At 29.7% G+C, this 13931-nt stretch overlaps 1 protein-coding gene across 1 annotated transcript; it reads left to right on the top strand.

Annotated features, from left to right (window-relative positions):
* The first annotated feature begins 5641 nt into the window (after positions 1 to 5641).
* On the top strand, positions 5642 to 9483 carry LOC107905211 (probable xyloglucan glycosyltransferase 12). The gene is made up of 6 exons (XM_041094466.1): positions 5642 to 5925; positions 6018 to 7072; positions 7154 to 7462; positions 7577 to 7867; positions 7966 to 8079; positions 8212 to 9483. Exons 2-6 carry the CDS (start codon positions 6320 to 6322, stop codon positions 8830 to 8832), a joined length of 2088 nt encoding a protein of 695 aa, XP_040950400.1. The 5' UTR covers positions 5642 to 5925; positions 6018 to 6319; the 3' UTR covers positions 8833 to 9483.
* Positions 9484 to 13931: the final 4448 nt, after the last annotated feature.

Here is a 13931-nt window from a genome sequence, read left to right as displayed (position 1 = left end):
AAGACACGTTGCATTTTTAAGAGAAAATATAAGTTCGAATTTTAGAGATGACATTATTGAGAAGGATATCACTAACCCTAAATATAAACCGTAAAATCCATAAAATAGACCCAAAGAGTACCAAAAAAATTTATCATTCATACTGATTTCGCACTAAGCAACAGCAACAAGCAGACAAACAAGCAAAAGAAGTGAGGTGATACCTGAGGTTAAAACATTCTTTGTTGATCCATGCATGAAAGAAAATAATATATGTACTGGAACTAAGGTTTCGGAGTCAAATCCATGGTTGAATTCATTGTATCATCGGTTTGTTGGTCCAATCGGTTATATTAAATAAATTATTAAAAACTTTATAAAAAATAAAAAGTCATGTTCAACCAATTTTTAACCCAATTCAATCGTTATGATGTCTCTCTCTGAATCGATACCCCCAATTGATTTTTGGCCCAACTAATCCAATTCAATTCAAACAACCAAGATTAGAACCATCGATAAATTTGACATAATATAAAATGTGTATATTTTATACATAAGAATTATTGCACTTGTTGCCAATAAACTAGAATTACCAATATCCTAACAAAGTTTAGAATAAATCAGAAATAACAAACTTACACAGCATTACACATGTGATAATACGTTTACTGCATCAAATTTTGAAATAACAAAACTTAATAATTGAACAATCATTAGCTAGGATTGCAATTTTTAAAATTCAAAAAAATACAAGAATTAAAATTGATAAAATTAAAGCGTATGGATTAAATCTATAATTTACTCATAGTACAGAGACTAATAGTAAAGTTTAACATTTATATACAGATAAATAGGGTATGTTTGGACAGCACAAAGTAAGTAATTATACTCTCTTGTAATTACAAAAAAATATAATTCCTTAGACATGTATGACTGACAAAGTATAATTATATCATAATTCTTTATGTCATGTTTGGTAATACAAATTGTAATTACACAATTACATAATTTATATTTTAAAAAAATATTAATTACTATAAAAAACTATTAGTATGATAAAAATAATTTCTAAACTAGTAACAAAAATTAAAATCAAATCAATATATGCATTATGTTAGTAAAAAAAACTAGATGATAATACAATTACTAATAAAAATAGTAAGAAAAAAAAAACATCATATGCAATTTTAATTATCTAATTGTTATAGTGCATAGTTGTTGGTTCATTCCATCTTTAATATTTAACATATGCTTCTTATCATCATTTGTTATCATCTAAATTTAAATCTACATCATTAAGATTTTCAAAATCTCCTTCTTTCATATACTTTGAGTGACATTGCGACGTGGAGAGATTTAACGTCACGACGTAACTTACTGACTTACGACGTTGCGACGTGAAAAAACATTATGTCGCAACGTCGGCCTGAGATTTTTCAAACTTCACAATTTAGTCCTATTTCATGTTCAGGTTAACGAAAAAGCTTTCGTAAGTTTGTATGGAACTCAGAAATGATTGTAATATATATATTTAGAATGAGAACGAAACTTGTTTGCATATGTGATTGGTCGGATTATGCTAGATTGTCTAAAATTATTCCGATAATGTTTATAACATTTTGTAACTCGAATCCGACAATCAAGTCGGACGAAGAGTGTTACATAAAATACTTAAATTACACACCGCTACTTATGGGTTTTATAAAATTGAAAAAAATAACAATTAAAAATTTCATATTGGTCAAAATTTAATTTTATAAAACTATTAAATCTTAGTTAACGCATATTGTCATCATTAAACAATTATTCTTTTAAATTAATGGTTATATATAAATTATTTATTTTAATCACAAACATAATACTCACTTATTTAAATGAACAAACTTGCTTCTAACCTTTTTTTTTCTAATTGAAATAATAATTTTAAAAATAAATAAACAAAAAATATATTCGTTCATTCAATTAGAATAATCAATAGTGTGTAAAATGGACTTAAAAGGCAAAATAGAGATTTATAACTTTTGTGAATGGGTAAATTCCTTTTTAAACCCATCCATGTTTTATTAAAATATTTAAATTAAAGGTGTTCAACATTCTTGAATCACAATTTAAACCCTCTAAGAAATTCCTTTATTAAAATTACAAAATTAGATCCTAACATTTTTTTATTTGTTCTAAAAAAATCAACTTTCAATCAAAAATCAAATAAATTATTTAAGTAACTATAAATTTTATTTTTTGAAAATAATTACAAAGAAAAATAATTTATTATTGTTATGTTCTGTAGTTTGATTTCATAAATAAATATGATCATAGAAAATATATTTTTATTTTTTATTACAATATTAGAAAATTTATATATGTATTAAAAAATTTTAAAAAAATTAAAGAAATACACGTGCATGGGAAAAAAAACTAATAATAAGTAAAATAATTGAAATATAATTATAGTTATCAAATTTGGTCCTGATATAGATCAACACATTTTGGGCTAAATTTTGAGTTCCGAATTTCAAAACCCACCTATACAGAGTAGACTAGGCCTAATTGTCGAGTTAATGTGTTTTCAATGTCGGCTAAGCCCATTTTTGCTCAACATTTTGGGCCAATTTATTTGAATAGTGAATGGATTGAATATTTATGTCTGGATTTCTAAATTTTATTACAATATAAGTGAAAGAAAATGTAATATTAATAATACTTTTGTAAAAAAATTAATTAATAATTAAACTATAAGGAAATTGTCAAAGTATTTGAGATCTCACAATCAATTCTTGAATATTTCATTTTTTATTTTTTTTATTTAAACATTTCATATAAAAATAGTAAAAGAAAAAAACGGCTTTTAAATAATTATTGAGCTAGTGTCGAGTTGATTTATGACATCAACTCAATTAAGCATATCAAAAGGATAAAAAATAATAGGGTAAACTACGCCGTTAATCATCTAACTATTAAGAAGTGTTTGGTTCATCGAATGAACATTACGATCCATAATGTTACATTCCAGAATGAGATTACAATGTTTGGATTGTCAATATTCCGGTCATCTCATAACCTCACATTACATGTGTAATCTAAAATAATGTTTAGACCAATTTGCGGATCATTTCTTAAGTTATTTTAGATTACAGTCAATTCCTTAAATTATCTTAGATTACAAGCACAATTTAAAATTTTGGACCAATTTGTACCTTATTTTGATCAATTTAAGCTTTTTCCTAAATAAAGTTTAAGACTAAATAAAAACAAAACAAAAATTCTTAATAATGAATTAGTAGATGTCATGCATTAAAATTAAAATTATTAATTTTATTTAATAATTTATTTATTAATAGATTAACTATAATTATGATTATAATTATAATTATGGTTGATGTTCCAATCAATTTTTATGAATTATTATAATTATGAATTATAAATTTATCTCAACATCGTATATTTATTTAACAATATATAATATTTAGTAAAAAGTAAAAATTGTAATAATTTATCATGATTTTATGAAATTTGATACTAAAAATTATTAAAACTAAACTGATTAAAAAAACAAACTCTATAACAAAGGTAATTAAGTAAAATGTGCTTCTAGATAATCTTATATTTCGTCAATCAAACACTTGAATTTTACATTCCAGCCAAATGAACCAATAAGTTAATCTCATAGTGTGTCATAATCTTATATTCTCGTAATTCTATTACGGAATGTAATTTAAGATTCGGTGAACCAAATGCACCCTTAGCGTGTTTCTAGTTTGGTCACCATCCTACAAAAAGTTGCAATTTTGTCACTAACTTTTTTATTGTTTTTGTTTCGGTCACCATCTGTTAAATAGTTAACAAAATATCACGTGGCTTTTTTTTAATTAGTATAATAACACATTTAGTCCTTGACATTTATACATTCTATCAATTTGGTTTTAGTTCTAAATAATTCAACAAATTTAACTCCCCCAATTATAAATTCTATCACTTTAATCCTCAAACACATATTTCTCATAAGCCGAAATTATACGACAGATTCAAAAGCTTTGGATAGAAGAGGAGACAATGAGATTGGAACATGGAGATTAGTTGTATATTTGAGAAAATCGAGTTTGCAAATAAACACCATCAGTTAAGAACACTTCAAAAAGGAATTTTTGATGAAAGAATTAGATAAAATAAATTTAAAAGAATTTAAAATTTTACATTTACTATTTTTAAAAAATAGCATTCACTCTTTAACCGAATTGATATTTTGAAAATTTTTACGGTTCTGTAAATAAAACTTTTTTGTTTGGAATTAAACTGCGATTAAAACAAATAATTTTCAATACATTTTTAATGTTAACTCGATTTCAATTTGGACTTATTCGATTCTTTTTAATGGTATAGAGACTAAATTAAATTGATCCACAAATAATAGAGGGATTAATTTGATCTAGTCCTTATAATACAAGGACCTTCCAGGTACTTTAATCGGTAAACATATTATCATACGTATAATCCCATGTCAACTTATTATTTTCATATAGTAGTCACAAAAAATCACATCATTTTAGTTAATGGATCTAACTATCATTTAAGTTATGGTTGAAATTTTAAAATTCAAAAATTATAGATATTAATAAAGATTAAATCTACAAGGAAATTAATAGCAATTTTGAAGTAATGAACTTAAGTCAAAATTAAAATGTAAAAATTTGATTAGTAGAAAATTAAAATTGAGGAAATTAATATATATATTTATATAGAGTAGAAGAACCATTTCAGCAATGTTAAATAGATTGGGATAAACTATTAAAATGGTCACTTTTATTTACCTCAGATTATATTTTAGTCATTTATGTTTGAAATGCTACCTTTTAGTCATTTACGTTATCGCATTGTAACATTTTAGTCATTTAGCCATTAATTACCGTTAACGGTATAATGGTAAGCTGATGTAGCACGTTAAATCATCATTTCAAAAGGAAATTTTAGGTTAAATTCTACAATTGGTCCCTATATTTTTTTATTTTGAGCAATTTATTTTTTCTTTTATGTTCTTTTAACTTTCTTTTTTTTTTTCATTCTCTTCTGCTTCTCCCTCTATTTTCCTCCCTTCTTCATTTCTTTTAAAGTAGTTTTTTAATGTTTTCCATTTGTTAAAACTAGTCCACAAGCTCATCTCACTCAAAAAAATTAAATTGTTCAAAAAAATAAAAGTATAAGGACTAGTTTTAACAAATGGAAACTATAAAAAAAACTACATTAAAAGAAATGGAGAATGGAGGAAGACAGAGGGAGAAGCAGAAGAGAATGGAAAATAAATAATAATAAAAAGGAAAGTTAAAAGAATATAAGAGGAAAAAAATTAAATTGCTCAAAATAAAAAAATATAGGGACCATTGTATAAATTAATCTAAAATTTTTATTTGAAATGATGATTTAACTTGCTGCGCAAGCTTACCGTTACCGGCAATTAACGGGTCAGTGACTAAAATGTAACATTCCAAACACAAGTACTAAAATGTAATCTAAAATAAACAAATGTGACTATTTTGGTAGTTTACCCAATAGATTGCTTTGAACTTTGCGGAGCTTGGCCTACATTTGCGCGCGTAATCATTTACTCAGATTTGATTTATTTATCTATTTATTATATTTAATTTCAGAATCTTAATTGGTTGTTTAATCACACGCGAAAATAACAACGCCAAACCCAAAGAAAGAGGATCGAAGGTCGCCATTCCTTTTACACGCGGGAAAAATCTCTTGATTTTTCACCGCCGGCGCACTCTGAAATTCATTCGTCCGATGATATTTATTATTACTAGGGTTCCAGTTCATGTTGTTATAGGTCGTTGCTGGATTTATTATTTAAAATTTAACGAGGGAAAGAGAAGAATCAAAAAGGGAAAATCTGTCCTTGTCGGAACTTCAAATGTCATTTTGTTGTTAAAGATTTTGTATCCATAAACGGTAAAAGGACGTAAACCAAGATTATTGTCAAAATTGTGTCTTATTTCGATATTATGGTAATTATTGTTCAAAAAAATCTGTTATTTTTCCAGAAAATCACAATCAAGGACGTGTTGAGCTGTTACACCATTTCCCCAATTCTCTCTTCTTCATTTTTTGGGTTTTTAAACCTGTGGTTCAATGAAGAGAGCTTTTATGGAACCGTGTAGCTCATCTTCAAAACCCAAAGCTTTTATTTTGCCGTTTGATTTCTTCTCGGGCTTCTGTTTTTTCCCCTGATAATTTGATAATGTTGTTAATTTTTTAGTTTTTTTTACCACATTTTGTTTCTTCAATTCGTTCGCCGTCAAGATCGAACCAACAGCCAAGTTTCAAGGACGAGAAAGAACCAACAATGGCGCCATCGTTTGATTGGTGGGCAAAAGGTGTTCATAAAGGAACCCCAGTGGTTGTCAAAATGGACAACCCAGACTGGTCGATGGTCGAGCTGGAAGGTCCATCGGAAGACGATTTCCTCATCGGAAACAACCCAACCGATACGCGAGCCAAAGCGCGTGGCAAAAACGCCAAGCAACTCACGTGGGTCCTCCTCTTAAAGGCCCACCGCGCCGCCGGTTACTTAACCTCCGTTGCCTCCACATTGGCCGGTATCGGTCCAGCCATCCGCCGTCGAGTCGCCTCTGGTCGAACCGACACCGAAAGCACTTCCTCCTTCGAGAACAAAACCGTTAAAACCAGGTTTTATAATTGCATCAAAGTGTTCCTTTGGTTTTCTTTGTTCTTACTCGGTTTCGAGATTGCTGCGTATTATAAAGGCTGGCATTTCCGTGCTTCAAATCTTCAATTACAGTACATTTTCACGGCCCCATTTGGTGTTAGAGATTTCTTCGACTGGCTATATTCTAATTGGCTCTTGATTCGGGTCGGGTTCGTTGCTCCCCCGCTTCAGTTCCTCGCGAATGTCTGCATTGTCCTTTTCTTAATCCAAAGCTTAGATAGGTTAATCCTCTGTTTATGTTGTTTTTGGATCCGTGTCAAAAAAATCAAGCCAATTCCCAAAGAAGACACTGTTGCGGATCTTGAAACCGGCGAAAATGGCTTCTTCCCCATGGTTCTCGTTCAAATCCCTATGTGTAATGAAAGAGAGGTAAAAACCAAGAAAAATATTTATCATTTAAAACCAACCCATGTTTTGTTTATGATTGGGATTTGATTTTGATTTTTGCAGGTTTACCAACACTCCATTGCTGCAGTGTGTAAATTGGATTGGCCAAAGTCGAAAATTTTGATTCAAGTTTTGGATGATTCTGATGATCCAATGACTCAGCTGCTTATTGAAGAAGAAGTGCATAAATGGCAGCAAGTAGGTGCCAACATTGTGTATCGACATCGAGTAATCCGAGATGGTTACAAAGCTGGTAATCTTAAGTCTGCCATGAGTTGTAGTTATGTCAAAGACTATGAATTTGTTGCCATTTTCGATGCCGATTTCCAGCCGACCCATGATTTCCTCAAACGAACCATCCCCCATTTTAAGGTAACTAAAATTAACTGCCTCTACCTTGAGTTGAGTGCAATTTTGTTAAGTCAAGAACAAGTTAGTATGTTTTAGGATTAGTTGAAGTGATAGATTTTGGTTGTATTCTTACAGGACAATGAGGATGTAGGGTTAGTTCAAGCAAGGTGGTCCTTTGTGAATAAGGATGAGAATCTGCTAACAAGATTGCAAAACATAAATTTGTCATTTCACTTTGAGGTTGAGCAACAAGTGAATGGTGTTTTGATTAATTTCTTTGGTTTTAACGGAACTGCCGGGGTTTGGAGGATTAAGGCTTTGGAGGATTCTGGTGGATGGCTTGAGAGGACAACAGTTGAGGACATGGATATCGCCGTCCGTGCTCATCTTCAAGGATGGAAGTTTGTTTTTCTCAATGATGTCGAGGTATAGCTTGAGTTTAATACGTAATATTGCCAATTGAATTTAGCAGTTATTCACTTTGTTGAGAGTTAATGTTTATTGTTTTCTTATTATCTGTTCAGTGTCAGTGTGAACTTCCTGAATCTTATGAAGCTTATAGAAAGCAACAGCATAGATGGCACTCCGGACCAATGCAATTATTCCGTCTCTGTTTGCCCGATATTATCCATGCTAAGGTGAATACATTTTTGAAGCACTCTTTGGTTAATGCAACAATGATCCTATTTTGTCAAATTCAGTAGTTCCGGCGTTGATTCCAAGTTTCCGATTCCTAACTTTGTTCTTGTTCTCTATTTTAACCGATGCAGATTAGCTTCTGGAAGAAATTCAATATGATATTTCTCTTCTTTCTGCTAAGAAAACTGATCCTACCGTTTTACTCTTTCACTCTTTTCTGCATAATTCTCCCCATGACGATGTTTATTCCTGAGGCTGAGCTTCCAGCATGGGTTGTCTGTTACGTCCCTGCTTTAATGTCATTCCTCAACATCCTTCCGGCCCCGAAATCCTTCCCATTCATTGTACCTTACCTTCTTTTCGAGAACACCATGTCAGTGACCAAGTTCAACGCCATGATCTCTGGTCTATTCCAACTCGGTAATGCATACGAGTGGGTGGTTACAAAAAAATCGGGTCGATCATCGGAGAGTGACCTTGTGTCGTTGATTGAGAAAGACCCGAAACATCAGCTTCGGGGATCAGAACCTGATCTTGATGAAATTAAAGCCGAAATCCTGCAAGAACAAAAGGCTAGGAAAAAGAAGCATAATCGGATATATACAAAGGAATTAGCACTAGCATTCCTTCTTCTAACGGCATCAGCTAGGAGCCTACTGTCTGCACAGGGAATCCATTTCTATTTCTTGCTGTTTCAAGGTATATCCTTCCTTGTGGTTGGTTTAGACTTGATTGGTGAGCAGGTTATGTAAAGGACAGATTAGAGATTTTAGTAGGAAAATCTCGATACAGGTGGACGACACCGAATCCAAGTACCGTTCCAAACGGGCTTTTTACTGTAGATTCGAAGAAATCCCAAGTGTTCTTTTATGTCACCATCTACCCTTGGACTGGTTCATATTCCAGCGACAAGATGAAAACCTCTTTACTTGAAGACGGGGACACTCTTTCAGTAAATGTGAGTCGATTCTTTTGTAAGAAAAGAAATAATGGTAGTTACAGTTATAATGCAGGGTAGCGTATTGGATCCCTTCTTGTAGGTTTGAGACATGATGAATGTCATTGTGATAAATATCCGTGTTTTGGTTATGTTGTTTTGAATCTGTGTAAAAAAATCCGCAGCTTTCATGAACAGAAATCACCATTTCTGGTTATGTCTGGGATAAGTTGATGAGGAGGTAGGTAAGCAGCTCAAAGAACGGATACCGTTTTCGGCTTGCATGTTTGTAACACCTCCATTTTAAGGATTAAATTGAAATCTTTGTGGAGTACAGTGGGTTGGGGGGTTCACAATTTTATGGTGGGCTTGGGATGCAATGTAATGCAGTTGGACCATATTCCAATATATGTACACATTTTTCTTAAAAAACTACGAAAATGAAATCAGAAATCCATGACGGGCATCAACACATCCGTCAAGTTGAAAGGCGCACGTGGAATTTGTTTTTTCTTTTTCCTCCTTATTTTGGGTTTATCTCGTGTAACGAGTAATTCAGTTAGAAAATGATATTATTATTTTATAAAATATAATAAATATTATTATGGGTTGTTTTTATTTTTTTAATACTTTTATATAAAGTCTATAAAATTCAAAATAAATATGAAGAAACCCAACCTGATCTGTGTTTTACATAAAAAAAAAATCTTAATATATTCTTTGTATCGTAATCGAATATTTGTTAGTAAGTATGTGTTTAGACGCCATAAAGTAATTGAAAGAGAGTATAACTATAAAGAATTCTGACTTTGTAAATAGGTTTAGTTAACATAATAATTAATTTTAAATTCATACATACTAATTATCTATAGTGGTACCCGAGATTGATGCATTTCAATTATACATAATTAAAATCTAATTTAGATGATATTTACTGATTCAATATCACAACTTTTATTAAATAAAAAAAATTACATTTAATTTTCTTAGCAAATCTATTCCAATTGGAGGTAATAATCTTAATAAAGTTATGTAAAAAGAAGAGGAAAAGAAAGTAACGAAAACTGTTGGCACATGCCTTGATGCTTTTTCTCACTTTTGATCTTCATGTCAAACATTCCAACTGTACTTTCTTTTATCTCCATTTTATTATTTAGGTTCGAGTTTCCTTTTTTAATATTATCGTCTCTAAAATTAAAATCTTTTTTTTTTCAAATAAACATGACTAATTGTTTTATTCAAAATATTTCTAAAAAAAATTAATACATCGACTTTTTAAGAATCATTTGGAGAAAAATTGTAAAATTATAAATACGATGGCAATTGTGGACAGTTTAGTATATTGTATTCGTGGTTTGAAGTGGATATACATGACTTTTTGAATACTTATTAGGGATTAAAATATGCTGTTTGCACATGTATTCCGAAAAAAATTGAGATTATTGCTTAGATTTAAAAGTCTCGGTTTAATCATTAAAATTGTAAGTATTTTAAGCTACCCTCATGTGACATGTCCTATAATTGACAGGAAATAATAATGTTATAATTGAAAAAAATTAATAACAATGATAATGATAGAGTAAGAAGACTTTAAAAATGCAAAGACTGAATCTCAATTTCTATAAAAGTAGAGGGACTAATAGCATATTTCAACTTATTTATTAACTAAATTCACTTTGATAAAAATAATAATAATTTAAAAGAAAATCATGAAGATGGTACTGCTGGTGCAGAGGGATTCAATCCCGAGATTTGGTCACATGTAAAAGCAAATAAATAATGAAGCAAGTCTTATGCGTGCGAATATTCGGTAATTGCGCCACTAGTTCAAAATTATTATTTTTATTTCAATTAAGGACAAGAATGCTTATTAATCATTTATATTTACCAATTTTCTTAATGCTTTAGCATGTGACATAGAGCTTTGAACAAGCTCTTGGGGAAAAATAAAGTTAGCTGTTGTTCACGTAGAATTTTGTTATAGTAAACCTAACCATTACCAGCTTTTTCTTTTTTTAATTCTTTAGGTTCTATGCTAATCCATCTTCAACCATTATTAATATTAGTTTGAGTTTTCGAGGAATTGTCGGAAATAAAATACTTGAACATATTATTAAAATATATATGTATTTTTTAAAATAAATTTATTTTGAAGTAAAATTGTAAATATAAACATAACCAACTATTATGATGAAAGATCGAATTGATAGTCGAAATACATTTGAATCTAAATCATAATAAATACGAATAAAATTCAAAGGATCTAACACGCATTCCCCTTATTCGTTGAATGGTAAACCATTCCTTTGTTTAGTTGATCGTAATACTCATTCAATGGTATGGTTATTACTTCCTTATTACTTTTCTTTCTGTAATAACTACTATTTAGTATCACTAAAGAATGATTATTCCATTCAACCTTGAATAACAAAATAAAATCAATTTCCAGATTAGTCCTTTAAAACTTGGACTGAGGAAATACAAAAATAAAATATTTGAAATATTTTAATATAATTTAATATAAAGACAATTATATGTAATAATAATTATATTAAAATATGGTTAAACCATTTATTATTTTATTAAATTGTATTTAATAATAACCCTATTAAAATTTAATAACAATAACAATAATTATCTACCTAAAAAAAATCTACTAAGGGTACTCTAGTCATTTCAGTTTTTTCCCTTATGCTATTATATCATCTATTTCATTCAACCAATCACAAGAATATTAATACAGTTTTATTCTATTCCCTTCAACCAAATAATTGAATTACAAATTACAATTCTATTCCATTACAATCCTATTCAATTTCAGTGAACCAAACGTGTCGTAAGAGTTTGACGCAATATGCTGAGGTGGATGGGTATTGAGAGTCAAGGTGCCTTAGCTCTGAGAAAAATCTTAAAAAAAATTTTGAAAAACAAATCTACTCAAAACTTAAAATTTTGAAATTTCTAATTAAACATTAACACTACGTTTGGCTTACTGTAATAAAATAGAGTTGTAATATAATAGAGCTGTAATCAGTAATTCAACTATTTGGTTGAATGGAATGGAATAGAACATACTAGTATTATTGTGTTTGGTTGAATGGAATGATGTTGTATTAGCACAATGAAAAAAAAATCGAAATGACCAAAGTACCCTTAGTATAATTTTTTTAAGTAGATGATTATTGTTATTAAATTTTAATAAAAATAAAAATAAATAATTTAATAATATTTTATATTAAAATATTTTAAATATTTTATTTTTTTATTTTTAAATTCAAGTTTTAAAGGATTAATCTGAATTTATTTTTTGTTGGTATTCAATATTGCATGGAATAACCATTCTTTAGTGATAGTAAAGAATAGATATTCCGAGAAGATAAGTAATATGAAAGTAATACTTATTCTATTGAATGAGTATTATGTTCAATCAAACAAATGAACGATTTACCATTCAATGAATAAGGGGAATGCTATTCCATTCCTCCAACCAAACATGGTGTACATTTAAAATTAACGAAAAATTCTCTGAAAAATTTTTAAAACATAAATCTACCAAAAACTTAAAATTTTAAAAATTTTCATTTAAACTCTCAAAAGTTTTGAAATAAGGTTGGATTTAGTAAAGTCGGAATTGGGGTTTTTAAGGTGGCTAAAAGACCTTAGGAGTAACAGAAAATACCCAAAAAAATGAAGATGTGCACTTCATCTCTAGGTGTTATTGAATTAAAATCCTTTATAGGATTTATCAATCTCATTTGCATTACTTATTATGATTATCTTCTCGTTACCATAACCTATTCAATTTAGTAAAACCTTTTTTTTTATCCCTTTTTCTTGGGTCTTGAACTATTCCAATTCAATTGCTAATGGAACCCATGATGAATCCCCAAACTCCAATGGGATTACAATGTATCTATCCTACCTACATTTTTTATTTGTGGTGTTGGGGTGAAACCAAGCTGTTTCAAACCCTTGCTGTTCATTGGCTAAGTTGATGCTTCATGCTTGCGCTTCACATGGAAAGTCTAGTAAGTTAGCTACGTTGATCGAGATGTACTTGGGAAAAGACTCTGACATGGGGAATTGGATATAAATAATATGTTAGTTAGGGTGTATATTATTTCATATGCTTCTAAACAATTACTTTTTACATTGATTAAATAATGTTATTTATCAACTTAATCTTACTTTGATTAACATTGATATCATTTTATCGAAATCATTAGTGTTTAACCTTTGGTTTTTCTTCTTTCCTTCTTAGGGTATAGAATTTAGATGCGACAAGAGAGTTAATTGTGATGCTTTTAGCGAAAATAAATGTCATGAACAAACTCAAAACAAATAAACAAACACGACTTTAGATTTATTTGTTCCATTTTGAGTTATCCACAAGTTATATCCATTTTACATATTAAAAAAATAATTTCTTTACCCCAATACTTTTTGTTTGATTTAAAGAAAAACATTTTCTTAATAATTTTAAATATTTGAAAAAGGAAATGCTAGGGCTCATCCTTGAATGGGAATAAGTAATAACATGATTGAGGGAGAGGGGTGGGGTCTGAGTTACGGGCTGTCGGCAATGGGGAGGCGAACCTCTCCGAACCCCAACAGCACAACATTTACCCACTTGTCTTTCGCCTTTCATTTTTCTTTGATTAGACGTAACGCCAGCAAATTTATAAGTCATTTTTTCCAATAAAAATGGATTTGTACTTAAGTTGGTGAGACCCTTCCCTAAAATTTTATAAAAATTTTGTTGTTTATTTACGTGATATGCATATAAATATGTATTTATATAAGCTACTTAGCCTGCCAACCCCTTCTTAAATTTAGAGATGTTTTGACATGACAATTGTGTGGACATGAAGTGTGGAATCCAAGATGATAATATTTGCAGTCTTTGCTTTCTTT

The sequence above is a fragment of the Gossypium hirsutum genome, chromosome D05 (assembly GCF_007990345.1).
Source record: "Gossypium hirsutum isolate 1008001.06 chromosome D05, Gossypium_hirsutum_v2.1, whole genome shotgun sequence".
In the NCBI taxonomy this organism is placed as follows: domain Eukaryota; kingdom Viridiplantae; phylum Streptophyta; class Magnoliopsida; order Malvales; family Malvaceae; genus Gossypium; species Gossypium hirsutum.
This window is presented reverse-complemented; position numbering and strand designations above follow the sequence as displayed.

What these genes read in the sequence shown, in the direction of transcription:
- LOC107905211 (XM_041094466.1), top strand. Translation starts at nt 6,320, where the DNA reads ATGGCGCCATCGTTTGATTGGTGGGCAAAAGGTGTTCATAAAGGAACC. An exon ending in CTATGTGTAATGAAAGAGAG is followed by an intron (nt 7,073 to 7,153) that starts GTAAAAACCAAG and finishes TGATTTTTGCAG; the next exon opens with GTTTACCAACACTCCATTGC. An exon ending in CCGATATTATCCATGCTAAG is followed by an intron (nt 8,080 to 8,211) that starts GTGAATACATTT and finishes TAACCGATGCAG; the next exon opens with ATTAGCTTCTGGAAGAAATT.